At 53.1% G+C, this 17,433-nt stretch overlaps 1 protein-coding gene across 2 annotated transcripts; it reads left to right on the top strand.

Moving 5' to 3' along the window:
• Nucleotides 1-6,698: 6,698 nt before the first annotated feature.
• LOC134174762 (G-protein coupled receptor 12-like) lies at nt 6,699-9,099 on the top strand. Of its 2 annotated transcripts, none has more exons than XM_062639997.1 (2): nt 6,699-6,839; nt 7,612-9,099. In XM_062639997.1, the coding sequence occupies exon 2, from the start codon at nt 7,614-7,616 to the stop codon at nt 8,658-8,660; it is 1,047 nt and encodes a 348-aa protein (XP_062495981.1). In that variant the 5' UTR covers nt 6,699-6,839; nt 7,612-7,613; the 3' UTR covers nt 8,661-9,099. The 2 variants fall into 2 exon arrangements, with proteins under 2 accessions (XP_062495981.1, XP_062495980.1); XM_062639996.1 differs by lacking the exon at nt 6,699-6,839 and adding an exon at nt 6,927-7,436.
• Nucleotides 9,100-17,433: the final 8,334 nt, after the last annotated feature.

Raw genomic sequence — 17,433 nt, 5'->3', positions numbered from 1 at the left:
TTCCCGTTAAACAAGTGACTCATCAAACACAATTACACTGATAGCAGGGACCATGATTGTGACTTCCAGCGCTGACAAAAGAGCTGACCTTTCGGGAGGGAAACATAAGGGAAACAGCGCAAAACTGGATGGGAAGGTGCATTCCCGTGCCTCGTATCCCACCTCTCCCACTGCCCTCGCCCTGCCTGGGGACTCCCAGGTGGGAAATCAGAGCTGAGAGGTGTAAACCCCCTGTGGCTCCGTGCCGGCGGTGGGAAGCAGGATTCCCGGTGGGCAGCTGGATGGCTCCAGTGCCAGTGCTGCCGGCAGCACGCAGGACCTCAGTCCTGGCTGAGCATGGGATGACACATCCCTGCGGGCAGGTGTGACCTGTGCCATCACCCTGCTTCTGCCCATGCCGCACACCGTGTTCCTGTTCATGCCCTAAACCTGACTTCCCTCTGTACCATGCATTGTTCTTCTGCACGTGCCAGGGAAACTGTTGTTCTGCTCCCAGAAACTCGGACCAAGACCTCCCCAGCCCCTTCACATCTGGCAGGTTTGAAGTGTTTGGAGGGTCTTTACCCTCTCCTGGTTTTCCACTTCCTCCCTCTCTCTGCAGGTCCCTTTCCTCCACAAATCCAGCTGTGGGAATCTCAAGGGAATGATGTCTCTCAGCCGAGCGACCTCCAGCATCACTGTGGGGAGAGGCACAGCACAGCTCTGGGGTGAAGCCTCGGGGCGGAGGGGCAGCAGCTCACACAGTCCCATGGGAGCACTTGGCTGTACCTGGTTACAGCCCTCCCTGACTCAAGTGAATGTGTTTCCAAGCCAATTACTCACTTTGTACAAATTATTTCAGTTACCAGCAAGCCATGACCTCTTCCTGATGGAGTCCTAGTGCACCCCCTGTTTCAGACTGGGCATCTGGGTCCAGGCAGTGTGGTCCCCAGCCTCATTCCAGGGAATGTGCCTGTGCTCGGGAGATGCTCAGAGGGGAGCCTGGCACCGTGAATCCTTGTAGGATCCTGTTTAAATGTCAGAAGCCAGAATTAAAGCAATGAATAGGGAGGCCTGGCTGTGCCTGGGCGAGGGGGGGTCGGAGCTGCCTTTGCTACACTTCAAAGCTGAGAGTTTGCTCCCCGGGATTTATGGAACCCAGCGTCCTTCCTGCCCAGCGGGAAAGGAGCTGGAAGTGCTTTGAGTGCTGCCACGGGGGGCTTCTCCCACTGGGTGGGCTGTGGAGGGGGGACCAGCACAGGGTTAAGTGCTTGCGATGGAGCAATGAAGGTGTGCGATGGCTGCACATCCTTCAGTGCTGATGGATCACCATCTCCAGTGGCTTTTCTGCAAGGACCTGGGACCTTCCTGGTCCTCAGGCTGCATCTCTGCGGGGCTCAAGTGATCCCAGAGTGGGTGCAACAACTAAGCTCCTCCGGAGCAGCTCACTCCAAGCTGGAAGCTCACGCTGGTGGCAGCAGGGACTCCAGCAGGCAGGGAAGGCTGCCCGGCACATGGCTGCAGGGAGGCTCCGGATTCATTCTCTTTAAGAATCTTCCTTATTCTGCCCCTTCCAAACCACAGGAAACCTTCCTCTCCCCTGCACCACGTCACGTAAACCAGGTTATCATCAATTATTAATTGTCACAATGATTTGCCTTAATATTTTGCCTCGCATCCCACATGCTCCCAGTGTTCCCTATGGCGGCGTAGGCGAAACACAGTCACTGCTGATGAGGTGGCCACTGAGAGCAGTAAATACAGCCTGGGAGAAGGAGGAAAACATGGCGCAAAAGCCCTTTATTTCAGAAACATCACCCTGCCCGAGGAGCCCTGCTTGCCAGAGCTGAGCTGACATATGGTGCCATGGTGTGTGCCAGCAAAGGTGCTCCAAAACATGTTCCTCTGGCTCTGGAAAGCTCGGAGCCAAATCATTCAGGTGGGAATGAGACCACTGAAGGAAGGAGGAAAAATCCTCCCCCTGAGTGCTTGGTGGGGATGGGGGGGAGAAGCTGGAGCAAGCAGATCTGCTCCTTCCCTTCTGGCACAGACTGGCATTGCCCCTGCTCATCCGCCCTGCGAGTCCTGTCTCTGTGTTTGGTGTCATTTGGGTCCTGTCTCCATGTGCGCACCAGCGGGGTCCTGTCCTCCTGTGGGTTCCAATGGGAGGCAAGGAAGAGCTTCTGCCTAAGAGCTCATCTCAGTCTCCCCTCTGGCAGGTTAAAGCCATTCCCCTTGGCCTGTCCCTACAGGCCCTTGTCCCAAGCCCCTCTCCAGGTTTCCTGCAGCCCCTTTAGGCACTGGAGCTGCTCTAAGGTCTCCCCTTCAGGAGCCTTCTCTTCTCCAGGCTGACCCAGCCCAGCTCTGTCAGCCTGGCTCCAGAGCAGAGCTGCTCCAGCCCCTGCAGCATTTCCATTTCCTCCTCTGGACCTGCTCAAGCAGCTCCACGTCCCTCTTGCGCTGTTGCCCTAGAGCTGGACACAAGACTGCAGGTACCAGAGATACCTCATGTTGGTGCAAGAAGGTCTTGCACATCTCCGCAGCATGGGCTAGGCTGGGATGTGTGTTCCCTGGCGCTGCAAAAGCCAACCCTCCATCCATAGCTACCGGAGAGGTAAAAGTAGGGTTGCAATGGTGCTGCTGCAGGCAGGAAGGCAGAGGTCACTTTTGCAAGCCAGACCCTCAAATGGGCCCAATCCAGCTACTTGTGAGAGACTTTTCAGCTGAATCAGCTGTTTTTCAACAGGGATGGATGATTTCATAAGCCAGACTCCTGCCTGCCTCCACCTCCTCCACTGCCTGGATTTGGGCACCTCATCCCAAACCCGTGATGGAGCCCCTAATCCTTCCTCCTGCCAGGATGGGAGGCTGGACCCAGCAACTGAAGCAGCACTGGGAGAAGTCCCTGCTCTCGAGCAGCAGCGTGAAACCGGCCTCATTTCCTGCTCATAGTCACAAAGATTATGCAAAGCCTTTGAATGCAGGACTTTCCGTGCTCTTTGGCGGCGCCCGGCCCCCTATGGCCCTGTTTTGGGGAGGCTGGCGCTTGTTTGCCACCCTGATTAGTCAGCAGTGCTAATTATAGCTCCGCTTTACCGTCTTACAGCCCTCCAAGCCCCGCTGGAGTAACAGGGAACAACAGAGGTGCTGAAATGAGGCTGTGTCCGCTCGCTGCGGAGAAGGTGCTGGTACAAATACAGGGACGAGCTTCCAGCGGTGCGGCTTTGCACGCTCATCCCGGGGGTCTCATGCAATGAGCTCAGGCTTTGCTCTGGCAGGCGAGAGAGCTGGGGCGGGGGGAAGCTCATGATGCAGGGAGGGAATGATGTTTCCCCCAGGAGAAGAAATAAAGCCGATTTTAATGCTTTTGGAGGAACAAAAATGACGGCGAACTGCATCACATCTGTTCCACTGGATGTGTCCCAGGTGGGGTTCTATTACAGCCCATGATGGAGAGCAGAGGATGCCCCAATGAGCTCCCTGCATGTCCACGGAGCCAGGCCAGTGCCTGTGGAGCCCCACTGCATTAACAGCAGTCAGCAATGGTGCAGGGCTCCCTGCATAGCCCAGGGGAACTAAACCCTTTGTCCCTCGGCTTGGTTGCCTGTGGTTTTCAGGGCATTTTGATGGCTGCAAACCAACGCACAGCGGTGAAAATGCTGCCAGTCCATTATCTTTTGCAGGGTGTTGGCATCATGGTTATTCCTCTTGGTGAGCTCTGTACCGCCCAGAACAGCAGCCCCAGCACAAACTTTGATTACAGATGTGCTCTGCCTTGGATGAGCAGGTGATTGATCAGTGATTTGCCACCCCATACCCACCCAGGCATTCATTAGCTCCTCATAGGGCCACCCAATCACCATGAAGGTATGGCTATGGGAATAGCTGCAGTGAAGCAAATTGGGAACATGGATTCACCATCCCAAGTTCATCTCCTGCCTGCCAAGCAGCCACGTTACCAGTCATTTCATTTTTAACCAAAAAAGCACAATTTCCAAGGCAGGATGAGGCCCAGGTCATGTCCTGCTGTGGGTTGGCAGCACCCTGTGGTGTTTAGTATTGAAGCTTCCTCCTAAGGGCCAAAAGCCAAGGAGGAAGATGAGAAATGAATGCGGGAAATGGAAGGGAAAGCCTTGTCCTTGCTGAACAGCATTCCCAGGCGAGGCTGGAGGCCTCACAGTGTACTCACAGCACCAAGGTTTTGCTGGTGTCTTTGATCAGTTTGATTTTTACTGCTTGCTGTGGAGTCTAAGTTGCATATATAGACAAAGTGTACTTCATATACGGTCAAAAGGTCCTTGCTGATACTCAGGGAGCTCAGAGCATTACATGCAACTATAAAAATCAGATGCTCAGACATTACAAATCATAGAATCATGGAATGGGTTGAAGGGACCTTAAAGCTCATCCAGTTCCAACCCCCTGCCATGAGCAGGGACACCTTCCACTAGAGGAGGTTGCTCCAAGCCCCGTCCAACCTGGCCTTGAACACTGCCAGGGATGGGGCATCCAAATACAATGCGCAGCATTGCATCCTCACAGGGGTAACAGCACTTGCAGCCGGGGCAGCTCTGGGGTGGCCTTGGTTTTAAAATGGCCAGATAATGTCACTGCTGTTACCACGACACTCCTGGGGTGTCCCAGCGGCCCCAGCTGCCCCAACACACACAATTTCCCCTTCCAGCCCCCTGTGAGCTGCTGAATCCTGACAGACCCACTGCTGAGCTCTGTGCCCAGCATGGGTACCAGCACCACTGAGAGGGTCCAGGGCATTCCCAGCTAACAGGGAAATACTCTGGTCCACAGCTGTGTGGCCAGCACATGGGATGGTTTGTGACCTCCTTGATATGGGACCAAAAGGAGAGGAGGATGGGGATGTGTTGGCAGAGCCTTGAGACCTCTTTCAGCCTGTTTTGTCACCTGGATGCAGACTCCAGCAGCCCGGTTGTGGCATGGGGCAGAGAAAGAGGCTATCGGGGCCACCATGAAGTCTGGGATCAGACAGAGACTTGGGTGTTTGAGAGGAGAAGGGTTGGATGCCAGAGAGAGTGGGATGTCCAAGCAACCACCAGTGAGACCATGGGGTTTGGTGTCGGCTGAGACCCATTGGGGTGTATGTGTGTCTGTGCAAGAGGCAGCTCCAGATGAGAGGATCCAAGGGCCAACTTGCGTCTGTGTGTCTGAGGGCAATACTGGAGGGATGCACAGTGCGTCTGCACATGTTGAACCTCGGGGTCTGGAGCTGCAGCAGCCTCTTCTCTGACAGGTAGGGGATTCGGCAGCCCCCAGCAGATCCGGTGGGGACAGCAGGGACAGCCCAGCTCAGACCTGGGCTCTTCATGGTCCAGCAGCCTGGCTGGGCTGAGGCTGCCCACACCCATCTCAGCCTGGGGTCCCTGGGTGAGCCGGGTCCCTGCAGAGCATCCCTCATGGGCTGCAGCCCCCTCCTGGCAGGAGCAGCTGCGGATGGGAGTCAATCAGGGCTCCGCACCCGCCTCGCCTCTCCCGGGCAGTGCGTAATTACCGGGAGCGGGAGAGGATTCATTCAGCTCCTCGCTCGCGTTTCCTCCGCCCCTTTCCGTGCTGCTCATGTCACACAACGGCGCGCAGTCACGCGGCTGCCATCCCCAGGTAGGTGACGATCTAAGTCCCCTGGAATGGGGCTTGGCCTGATTCAGAACCCAGATGCTCCTCACTGGGGTGATGGGGTTCAGCCAAAACCACTGATGCTCACCCGAGTATCTTTGCCCATCAGGAGGTGGGGATCCTTCCCGGTGTGGAGCTTGCTGCGCTGCATAGCTACAGCCTGGAAGAGAGAGGAGGATGAAAGAGTGAAGCTGGAGTGTTACGAAACCAGCGGGAAAGGGGGGAGAAGGTGTAGCTAAAATATTGCGGAGCCGGGAGCTGAGCATCCTGCTTTGAAGATGCTGCTCCTGAGCTGAATCACGGAGCTGTGTGTGGCTGCAGAAATAATCGCGTCTTTGGGACTTGTTCCTTTCCAGGTTGATCCTTTCCTAAACAGTCAGGAAGGAAGCCCTGGGGATGGGTGGGTGCTGCAGTGTGGTGTGGGGGACAGACCCCTGCACCCAAAGTCTTTGGCCAGGTCTCCCATGCAGGAGGGTGGGTGCCGGGCTGGGCATCCCATGCAAAGCTCCTGGGTGTTGATCCTCCCCGTCCCGGCTTTTACACTGGCTGCCCGGAAGCCCGTGTGGGATGAAGGCTTTGAGATGTGACATCTGCCCCAGCCTGGCTGCACAGAGCCCCCCTCAGCACCCCGGCTGCCCGCCCCGGGGGTGCGGTGGGGTTGGTGCTGCTGTCGCTGGGCATTGCCCTTGAACGGCACAGCGGATCACCCCCTCCCGCCACATCCCCGCCTCCCTTGGCACAGGAGGTAAAAATAAACCTTGCGAGCGGCGGGGCCTGGCTTGCGCCCAGACTGCATCCGCAGAACGCAGGTGGCAGGGCCCGACCTTGGGGAGGTGCGTCGGGAATGCTCATGAATGAACGGCGGGGCGGGAGCGTGCGGGGCGCGGGAGCGTGCGGGTACGCGCAGCCCCTCGTGCCTGCGGGTGTGGACGGGATGTGGAGCAGGGAGTCAGCCTCGTTGTTATTCTGATCACAGCGGCTCTGATTCACAGACTTGGATCATGAATATAAGTGAAGACTTTGACGTCAGAGTTGAGATTTATCAGCAGATCCAATGGGGCAGGAATATTAAGTGCAAGTCGATGCCAGCTATCTGCCAACGTTATTAGCAATGCTCGCCGAGGAATGAGGCTTAACACCAAGAGCTGGAAGGACTGGGAAGGGAAAAAATAAAGACGGGGGGAGACAAGCTGATCCTCGAGCATTAAAGCCAGGTAAAACAACAGCCGGGCGGTCGCGGCTGAGGGAGGGAAGGAGGGGGGATGCTGGAGGGAGTGGGTTGTTGGCAGAGTCCCCCCGACCTTCACACCTTCACACCAGACCCGGGGGGGGATTTACGCTGCCAGGGGACCGCGCCGGGGCAGGGCAGGATCTTGCAGCTCTTTGCAGCCGGCAGGGAGCATCTTGCACCGGCTTTTTCCATAGGATGGGAAAGGAGGGAGGAAGGAGAAAGTTAATGCAGGCTGTTCCTTGCCGCTGCCCTCCCGCTTCATCAGCGGCGCCGCATACATGCGAGGGCTGGCCTATTAATAGCGTTTATTTTTACTCGCTGCACGCAAAAAAGAAAGGGCTGAAGGAAGGGGGGGGGTGCGCTATAAATAGGCGGCAAAAGGTAGTCGTGTCCCGGGGAAGGGGGGAGGACGGGGCCGCCGGTACTGTGCTTCCCCCGGCGGCGGGGTGCGCAGCGCCTGCGGATGCTGCGCGGGCTGAGCGCATGGAGGGTGCTGCCTGCAGCGGGGCGCTGAGTTGCGCTCGGCCTCAGCCCGTCGGGAGGAGCGAGAGACAGCGGAGCGGCTTCCCCGGGGCGAGGGGTGCGTGTGGGGCCGGGGTGGGGGTGACTTCCCTGGGGAAGCCGCAGTCGGGCTGGCGGGCGGGGATGCGCCCTGCGGCGGGCGGGGGCGCTCGGTGCGGGGCTCGGTGCCTCTCCCCGCAGATCGGAGTCCCTGTGCTTCGCCCCTCATCGCATCCCTCTCCCTCTCTCCCCAGCGATGCTGCACGGCCCCGCCGCCATGGGGGAGCCGTGGCAGCCGCAGCCGCAGCAGCAGCGGCTCCCGGGGCTCGGCAACGCCTCGGAGCCCAGCGCCTGGCCGGGGACGGCGGCACCGGGTAGCGGTGGTGGCGGTGGCGGGGCCGGTGCCGGTGCCGGGGGGACCGTCAACCCCTGGGACATCGCGCTCTGCGCCACGGGGACAGCGGTGGCGGGGGAGAACGCGCTGGTGCTGGCCGTGCTCTTCTACACGCCAAGCCTGCGGGCGCCCATGTTCCTGCTGATCGGCAGCCTGGCCCTGGCCGATCTGCTGGCCGGGCTGGGGCTTGTGGCCAACTTCGCCGTGCGGTACCTGCTGCGGCCGCCCAGCGAGGCGGCGGAGCTGGGCGCTGCGGGGCTGCTGCTCGCCGCCTTCTCCGCCTCGGTCTGCAGCCTGCTGGCCATCACCGTGGACCGCTACCTGTCGCTGTACAACGCGCTCACCTACCACAGCGAGCGCACGCTGGGCTTCACCTGCGCCATGGTGCTGCTGATGTGGCTGCTGTGCCTCGGCGTAGGGCTGCTGCCCCTTCTGGGCTGGAACTGCCTGCGGGACCAGAGCGCCTGCAGCATCCTGCGGCCCGTCACCAAGGACAACGCGGCGGTGCTGGCCGTCACCTTCCTACTCCTCTTCGCCCTCATGATGCAGCTCTACCTGCAGATCTGCAAGATCGCCTTCCGGCACGCCCAGCAGATCGCCGTGCAGCACCAGTTCATCGCCACGGCGCAGGCCACCTCCACCCGCAAAGGGCTCTCCACCCTCTCGCTCATCCTCGGCACCTTCGCCCTGTGCTGGATCCCCTTCGCCATCTACTCCCTGGTGGCCGATTCCAGCTACCCCGTGGTCTACACCTACTCGCTGGCGCTGCCCGCCACCTGCAACTCCCTCATCAACCCCATCATCTACGCTTTCAGAAACCCAGACATCCAGAAGTCGCTGTGGCTGGCCTGCTGCGGGTGCATCCCCTCCACGTTCTCCTCCAGACCAAGGACATCCAGCGATGTGTGAGGACTGAGCACGGAGCGAGAGGCGCGCCCTTGCTCTCCTCCTCCTCCTCTTTTTCCCCTCTGTCGTTATTGTTTCCTACCGGGAGGAACCCCCCGGGCAGCACATCTCGTTCCATGAAAAGATGGCCAAAAAGAGAGGGGAAAAAAAAAAAAGAGAAAAGGGAAGAAGAAGGGGGAAAGAAAGAGAGAGTAGAATGATAATGGTTTCCTTTAGAAATGTTATTTTCTTACACATTTTATTTTTTATTTAAAAACTCAAAACACCAAAAAAAAAAAAAAAGGAAAAGAAAAAAAAACAACAAACAAAAAAGAGGATCCTCGTTCGATGGCGTTTGTCTGCTCTCGGGGTAAGGAGCCAGGGGTTCTCACCCCCCCCGAGCCCCCTCCGGCACCACATCCCACAAGTGGCAGCCGCCGGGAGGGCGACAGGAGCGGGTTAAGGGTCCGGGTGTCGTGTGTGTGTGCGTGTGTGTGTGTGTGTGTGTGTGTGTGTGTTTGTGTCCCCGGCGGGGCTGGTCCTCACGCGTGGGGTTGTCGTGCGGGGCGTCCATCCCCCTAAAATCAGGGCTTGCGATGCTATGCAATAACGGGGGGCGGCGTTCAGCACCGCGGACAGCTCCGGCTCGGGGGCCCAGCGTGGCTTTAGGGATGCGGAGGGGATGAAGGGGACCGGGGGGGGACGACACACTCTTTACATGTCGTTTGTGAAGCACTTTGAGAACTTGTGGGGCGAAAGGCACTTTAGGGGACGGACGCTGTTTTGGGCTGTCGCAGGGATGGGGGTACCCGGGGAATCCATTCCCCTGCGGCCCCCCCCCCCCCAACCGAAAAAGGGGAGAAAAAGGTGTGCAGGTGGGGGGGCAACCGGAGTGCTGCTGTGTGCTCTGGGGGGGCCGGGAAGGGTTCTTCGCCCTCCCGGCTTGGGGCCGTGGGGTGATGCGCTCCCCCGGCTGCGCTCGCTTTCACACGGATCATTTGCAGGGGGCGGATTTTCTTCCAAGGATGGGTCCGGGCTTGCTGGGGTCCCCTAGAGGGAAGCCTCTGTAATCACACGTGTTATTCCGGATGCTACCAGTTTAATTTGCTTCATTGGAGAAGCTAAAGCACCCTCACATTCCTCTGCTGTGTCATGTGCTTTGTGCGTTAGTGAGACCGTGATGAAGTGTCCTTTACATTGTGCTTTCTTTTGGCTGAGAAGTGGAATAGCGCGTTCACTTAAAAAGCAAGCAAGAAACCCAGCAGCCTTCAGAGAGATGGCAGGGCTTGGGGCGAAGCATCTCGGGTGGCTCAGGGTGCTCACATGATGGGTGCTGCTCTGGGGCCCAGCGCAGGAGCAGCTCAACGGTTGAGGCAGGAGTCCCCTGCCAGTGGTGTCCCAAATACATTTCTCCCCTTTAAAGATGCTGTGATCTCCAGCATTCAAAATGCCTGTTTTGAGAGTAGGAGCTGGGTTCTGCTGCACCATGGGCAACAGAGACCAAGGTTCCTATCAACACCATCTAATGGCACCACCACCAAATCACAGTGTGTACACTGGTGTGCTGTGGAAGACAGAAATGCTCCTGCTTTGTGAGGTTGTAGTGGGTCCACAGCCACCTTATGGCTGGATACACACACAACCATGTTTTCTCTCTGGGTCTGTGCAATGAATTTCTTGCTCCTCAAAGCTAAATACACATGGGGAAGCTATGGATCTCCAAAGCATGCCTGGGGCTTGGGCTTTCTGCCTACGTTGAAAAGGTGGCCAGTCTCTTTGTTTTCATTTCCCTTCTCTTTCGAATACCTTGGGCAATGGGCAGTAGGCACCACATTGAATCAGTATATGTTTTAAAGTAACCAAATATATAAGAAAGAATAATATATAGGGGAACACTTTTCTCTGCTCATTTTACTTCTCTGGTTTCTGACAGCCAAGTCCCTGCAGTTCTTCAGTGTGAAAACTCAAGGCACAGTTGGTTTAAACCATTTTTTGAGAGGTTGTGAGCATTTTTAACCATTTTTATACAACCCTATCTAGAAGACAGCATTTGTTTTCCTGGGCAGCTGGTTTTGTATCTTTAAATGAAGTGTAGTATTGACTAATCAACTCTAGAGAAACCTTGACATGTAAAAAGTTGCATTTTTCTTGGCTTTCCAGCCAATCCCCTGTTACTGAAGGTTTTGATTTTAATCATGTTCTTTTTAGAATTTAAGTGTATACTTGAAATCTGTCTCAGTTCGAGGGATCTATTGATAAACTTTGACAAAAGCATACAAGGGTCAATGGAAAATCATTTCTCTCCACAGCAGTAGGAGAAAGATTTGGGGTGTGAGGAGCTACAGCTGAGGATACAGCCACTACCAGACAGTGAAGCCAGAGAGGAGGTGGAGATGTCCTCGCTGAAATGCTTGGTACTAACCCAAACACATGTACAACAGCTTTGATACAGGCCAACTGAAACCTGGTCCTTGCACTAAGGAAACTTCTATTCTGCTGCACTAAATCCAACCCACAATCAGTATCAAGACATGACACAAGTATATTGTGTGCTCAGATTTAGTATAAAATGCCGATCTTATTTTTTTTAAGTGATGGTACAGGATCCCTTTCTTGGAGTCTGTTAAAGGTGGCCATGGAAGTGTTAAAACACTTGGTAGGCTTCAGGCAACCTCAAGAAATCTCTAAAGACCACGTTGGTAAATTGGCTTTTTGCAGTCTTTTGACTAAACAAAAAAGAAATGCATTTCCTAGGTAGTTTTCCTTTGCTGGTTTTCCTCTTCTTTTTCATCAGTGGAAGGAGGAGAAACCAAGGTGAAGTGAGGAAGAAGATGAACAGGTAGAAGTTCCCTGCCATGCATTGCGTTGTGGAAATCCCTGATCATTTTACTGCGCCTTTGCTTCGGTGTGGTTTGGTTGTTGTGGTTTGTTTCTTTTACTGGGGGAAGTTTTGTGAGGCAACATTGGAGATCAGTGAGGGTGTTGGATGTCGGAACCTACTTGAGCTGGGCATCAGGAGAGCTAACTTAAGACCTTAAAATATTTACCAAGTTAGTGATGCTGTGTGCAGGGTGGGATTGCCCTGGTGTTTGCTGTCCTTCAGTGCTGGCTTTGGGACACATTTAATACAGAATACAGGACCTGACTTTGGATGAGGTTGTGTTGCTATAAGTAAGGAGCAGCTCTCAGGAATGTAATGGTATCACATGTGGTTGGGGTACCAACAATAAGAGGAGCACTGGAAAACAGAAGTTTTCCAACGCATTGAATTCTCCTGTGGCCACTCCAGGTGGAAACTGGACCTGCTTGGAGAGGGATGGTCAGTGTTTGGTTGTGAAGACCTCCATTCCTCATGCTGCTGAATGGCTCAGATCTTGCCATTGTACCTTCAAAACTGGGCTTTGCAAATAGATTTTGATAAAAGATGAAAGGCCAGGGCTTGGCCCTGCTTCCATTCATATCACTCTGGACCCTACAGGAGCTAGTCTAGATCTAAAGCAGCAGAAACAAGCAGAACTTTGATTCTGAACAATTACATGAGGTATATAACCAGCCCTATAGCAAAGATCAGTGTGGCCAGCGAAATGAATTCACTGCTTATTTGGTTGATTTATTTGCAGGTTTCTGCTTGTCTTTGGCTTTTCTACCATGAGTTGCAAGCAGAAAATAGGTATGAAATGCTTTCTGTGTTGTTGGTGGCTGTTTTAGTCAAGAGGATGACAAAAGAGTGAGCAGGAGAAAAGAGAAAACATTCCCCAAATATACCGTGAAAAGGCCAGGGACATCATTGGATGGGATGAAAACACAGCTGTATGAATGCCCTGAGTTTCATGGAGCTATGTTAGGGGTGAGTGTGAGTTTACGCATTTACAACAAGCCCTTGTCCCTGTCTCAGTGTATTTCAACCGAGAAACGATAATTTAAAGAAGGCTGATGAAATGTATAGGCTCTGCCAACAGAGGAGCTTGGTTTGGGGGTTTTTTCCCCATTTTGTTCAGTTTGGGACTTTGAGCCATGAAAACGCCTCTTTTTAACCAGCTTCATTTCAGTAACTAGCAGTAAATAGCTCAAGGATCTCAGTCCTGATGTGGCAGCCACAATTTGTTCATCTCAAAGAGAGTTTTAATTGAACTTTGACTAAAACCCCAAGAAACCATTACTGTTCTCAGTAGGCGATCAAGTACCTCTTCCTTGTAGAAGCATCAAATTTGGGGTGGGGAGGTCTTGAAAAAGATGTTGATCTCGGTAATCACTTGCATTGATGTGTACTGACCAGCACTGATGACTCACGTAATTGTTAACAATTAATTAACAGCTCACTTGGAATTGTCAGGAGTAATTGTTCAATGCACATGGTATTTCCTTGTATCTCCTTTCATTCACATGCAACCTTTCCTCTGGGTGAGGCAGTCAAGCTGATGACTTCGCATGTACCATTTGTACCTTTTCTGTTACCAAAGCAGTTGCCTACTGCTAAATTCCCGAGAACCACCCCTCCTGCTGTCCCTGCAGCTTTCCCATTCCCATTGGAAAACTCTGCAATACAGAACATTATAGAGAAAAAATGGATTTTCAGCAAAGACCCAAATAAGAATGGGTGGTCCAAAGCTCTTTTTTGTCCCTGACTTTGAGGGATGGGAACAGATTGCGTCCAACCCCAAGGGTAATAGTTGCCTTCACAAATCCTGCTTGATGTCAAGTGGAATTGTGTCTAAAGCGAGGTTATTCCTTTACAATTCGAGCACGCTGAAGCGGGCAGGATGCTGGATGTCTGGCAGCACATTGTATCAGTAGACACTGAAATCACAAGCACAGGTTTGTGGCCTTATTGCAGGATCTGGGAGTTGGAAAACATCTGGCTTGTCCCATGAAAGACTCTTTTCCAACTAGGCAGTATCTGGCTAAGGATGAGAGGTAGTGCTGGCCACTGGTGGCAAAACAGGTGGCTCTTGTCTCTGCCTTGCCTTTCCCCTACACCACGTAGAGAGAGATGAGGACAGGGCTTGTTTCTGATGTACCTTGTGAGTAAGACAGAGTCAGGCCCCTGGCAGGAAAAACAGGATCCTTCCTAGAGAGTGAATCCTCTAGCATGGAGGGAGCTCATCCCCATTCCCAACCTGCCTCCCATCCTATCTGCTTCTGCAGGAACAAGGCCATTGCACAGCAATCAGAACAGCAACTTATTTTGATGTAAGTGTTTTTATTAACCTTGGCTGGGAAAGTTGATCTCAATGGAAAATGTACAGTTATCATTCAATTCTGGTTAAATCAAGCCCCTTCAATGCACTTTATGAACGAGTGAGAAAAAAAAAATGCTGTTATTGCACTGTATCTCTATTGTGTATAATATTATACATTCATCTGTAAGAGTAATTTATTTTTATTACTGTAAATAAAACTGTTGAAGTGATTTGTCAAGAGGATATCCAAAAATAGGGGGAGGGAGGGTTAAAATTAAAACATCTGAAGATCTGGGCTCCTGTCCCAGGTACGTGCCATACTGTGTGTGTCTGTGTTTTGATTTCAGATGAAGTGAGTCTAGCACAGGTGTCTGCTTTCCCTCTCCCTGTGTTTCCTTCTACTTGGATTACGATTGAGGATAAGAACTGCTCACGGCATTGATTTATGGGTTGGGAAGGAACGGCTCCTGCTGGTTGGAGCCTCCAAGCACAAGGATGGAGATGTTTCCATCAGCAAGCCATCCTCTGCCCTGTGATTAGCCAGGCAGTCAGGGATTAAATACCCATGGGAATGAATTGATCTTTGAGAGCTGGTTTCTCCAAATGAAGGGTTATAGAGATATCACAGCTTTCTGCTGCTGCTTCTGTGCCCTGGCCTCTAATAGAGAAGGGAGTATCACAGGGCTGATAACTCACAGCAAATGGACCCAGCGAGGGCAAGCTGACAAAAAGCCGAACTCAAATCTACTTTAACCTCTTAAAATCTTTATTTTTTAATATTTTTTAATTTTTTTTTTTAATTAGCACATGCATAAAGTGTCAACAGTTTGGGATTAAGATGACATTGTCTGAACAAATGTAGTTACAAGCGGTGCTTCGGATCAATCCAGGTTTCCTCTCTACACTGTACAGAAGAAAGCTCGTGTTGCCACCGACATAGTCCCTACCTTTCCATCATCGTGTCACGACAGGCAGAACCCACAACACTGGGGAGAAATACACTTGTTCACACGTAGCAACTGGGTACGGTAGATAGATACAAGCAGCAACATCTACTCACCTATTGACTAAGTGCACATGGTTAAAAGATCCCATTAGACAGTGAACATCTCCTTTTTTAATGTCAACTATATAATACTGGAAACCAAGTTATGGCCTGTGGTGGGTGACCCTCCCTTGGGAGAGCTGCCCATCTCCTGTCAGCTGCTTCTAGCAAATGGCAAGTCAAAGGAAATACAGTAATGCTTCTCCTGGTATTAAAACCAAGCCTTTTGCAGGAGCATCAGGGCAGCCCCACTGATGCTGAGCATCCCGGGAAGCCAACCACAATGTGCCACCGGGATGGCGCCTCCCTGTCCCTACCCCTGCAGAGCTGGAGCCAACCTCTATAAAGAGCAGCCCCAGCCCTGGCTCCAGGCTGTGTGTGTGATTGAATTGACCAGTGCCAAAAGGGGAGAAAACGGCTTTTAAAATGCTCTGCTCAAGCTGGCTGCTCACTGATGCTCTGGTTTAGGAGGGTTGGTTGCTCCAGTGCTCCGGGAGGTCTCCCTAGTTCATAGCTGCTGAGTTTGGGTTGTGCACAGGGGGCTTGGGGTGTCTGAGGTGCTCCCAGCCCAGCCTGGGCAAGCCTTGATCCCTGGGCTGTTGGCCGCAGGGCACAGGAGATGATCCTCACCTTCAATGTCCCCCGAAATAACACTCCTGCAGCGCCTGGCTTGTGCTCCTGCTCACACTGAAGGTCATGGAAACCTGGCAGCGAGATGGCTCCTGGGAGGAAAAAGGCTCTCCAGCCTTTCATCCTGTGTGCATGTGTCACCACAGCAAAGTGGTTTGTCCCCTCCTGGCATGCCCACCTGGGGACTGTCCCCATTCCAAAGGTGCATCTGCACCTGGAGATGTGTAGTTGCTGGAGCCAGGTTTCCTTGGGTTGGCCAAGATCGGAGTAAATGATGCTCCCAAAACTATCCCTGTGCAGCTGTGGGGTAACAACCCATGCACAAGGAAGGAGGAATCCCAGTGGATACCTTGGGGTCTGGGCAGGTCCAGGTTTTCACCCAGGTGAGGACAGGCTGAGCATCAGCAGTGCTTGGAAATGCTCTGCTCTCCCTCAGCCCTGTGAAGCCCCGTGTTCCTTGGCCATGCAGTGGGGACCTCCAGGAAAGGCACTTGTGTCAGTAAGGAGCTGCCACACCATCGTGGCCCCACTGCTGTCCTGACTGGGGAGCACTGGACCTGAGCCCCATGTGTGACACAGCACTGCTGAAAACAAAGTGCCAGCAATGCCTCAGCATCAACCCAAACTCACACCGGGGTTATCCTGTTCCAGATTCCCCCACATGAATCAAGCAGCCCCAGGATGAACCAGGTCTTTTATGATGAGGAGCCATCAGCCCTGAAACACTCCTAAAAATGCGTTTTGGAGAAAAAGACTTTTTTTTTTTGTGGGGATTTTCTTTCCTTTTTCTAACTGCTCTGATCTGAGATGAAAGGCACCACAAAGAGAGGCCCCGTTCGTGGGAAACTGGCCAGAGCTAAAGGTAGACCTGAAACATCTCAGTATAAAAATGACTTTGGTGGTGTTTGATGCTCCTAACAGTAGGATTTTTGGAGACCTGTCAGGACTGTGCCAAAGATGTGCCAGTGGGACATCAGCAGCTCCTCCACCTGCACCACAGTAACATCATCAGGCCCAAAGTCCACTTTGTTTCTAGTAAGATTCTTATGGTTGGTTTTCTCATGGCAAGAAGATGCTTTTTATGAAGTGTTCCCAGCTGAGGCATCAGGGATGCACAAGCATTGGTAACAGGTGAAAATCAATGGGATTTGAAACACTTGAGCTGGGGTGGGTCCTTCAGGGACAAAAGTACCTCCCATGGTGAGAAGAGACCTATTTCCTTCTTGCACGTGTGGGCTGATGTGCTGCTTCCTCTGGTTTTAAACACTGGTGTCTTAAGAGCTACTTTTTGGAAGTGCTGATGGTGATAACTGCTCTGTTTCCTGGTGGCTACCTGGGAGGAGAGGCTGGGTCTGACTTTCCCTCGAGGTCCAATGGAAGGAGACAGAACAGATTGTTCCTTCTGGACATCACATGCAAGCTGTTTGGTTGGTTTAGTTTGGGGGGTTGGGTTGTTGGGTTTGGGTTCCTCAGCTGAGCTACCCCAAATCAAGTGGTGACTTAAATTGTTCACCTTAATGTACCAGCATAGTTTACATGCTGTGGTCTGTGGGCCATGTATGGTCTGGAGGAGCAGGCTGCTGGAACTGCTGCCTTCTAACTGTTGTAGCACAGCAATATCAGCTGCACAGCGTGGCTTTTGGCAGTTAGTTCACATCCTTCTGTCTCAGGTGTTTAATCTGCAACGTTTTTTATCACTGTTGTATTTGAGGGTTAACATCAACACCAGAAAAGGGGCAACAAAGCTAAGGGAGCATGCAACCAGGCTGCCCTGGCTGACTCCTGGATGGTGTTCTTTGGGATCATCCTATTGTTTTCCTCCCACACTGCTTGTGGGCACGATATTGAAGGCTGTGGGGCAAGCCCCTCACTCAAGTTCTTGACTGTGGTTTTTCCTTCCCTCCCAAGCCAAATGTAGGCACAATTCTTACCTGGAGAAAGT

The sequence above is a fragment of the Pezoporus occidentalis genome, unplaced genomic scaffold (genome assembly GCF_034315485.1).
Source record: "Pezoporus occidentalis ecotype Australia unplaced genomic scaffold, CSIRO_AGI_Poc_V1 ctg63, whole genome shotgun sequence".
NCBI lineage: Eukaryota > Metazoa > Chordata > Aves > Psittaciformes > Psittacidae > Pezoporus > Pezoporus occidentalis.
The sequence above is the reverse complement of the archived record's forward strand: the minus strand, read 5'-3'. Positions and strand labels throughout refer to the sequence as shown.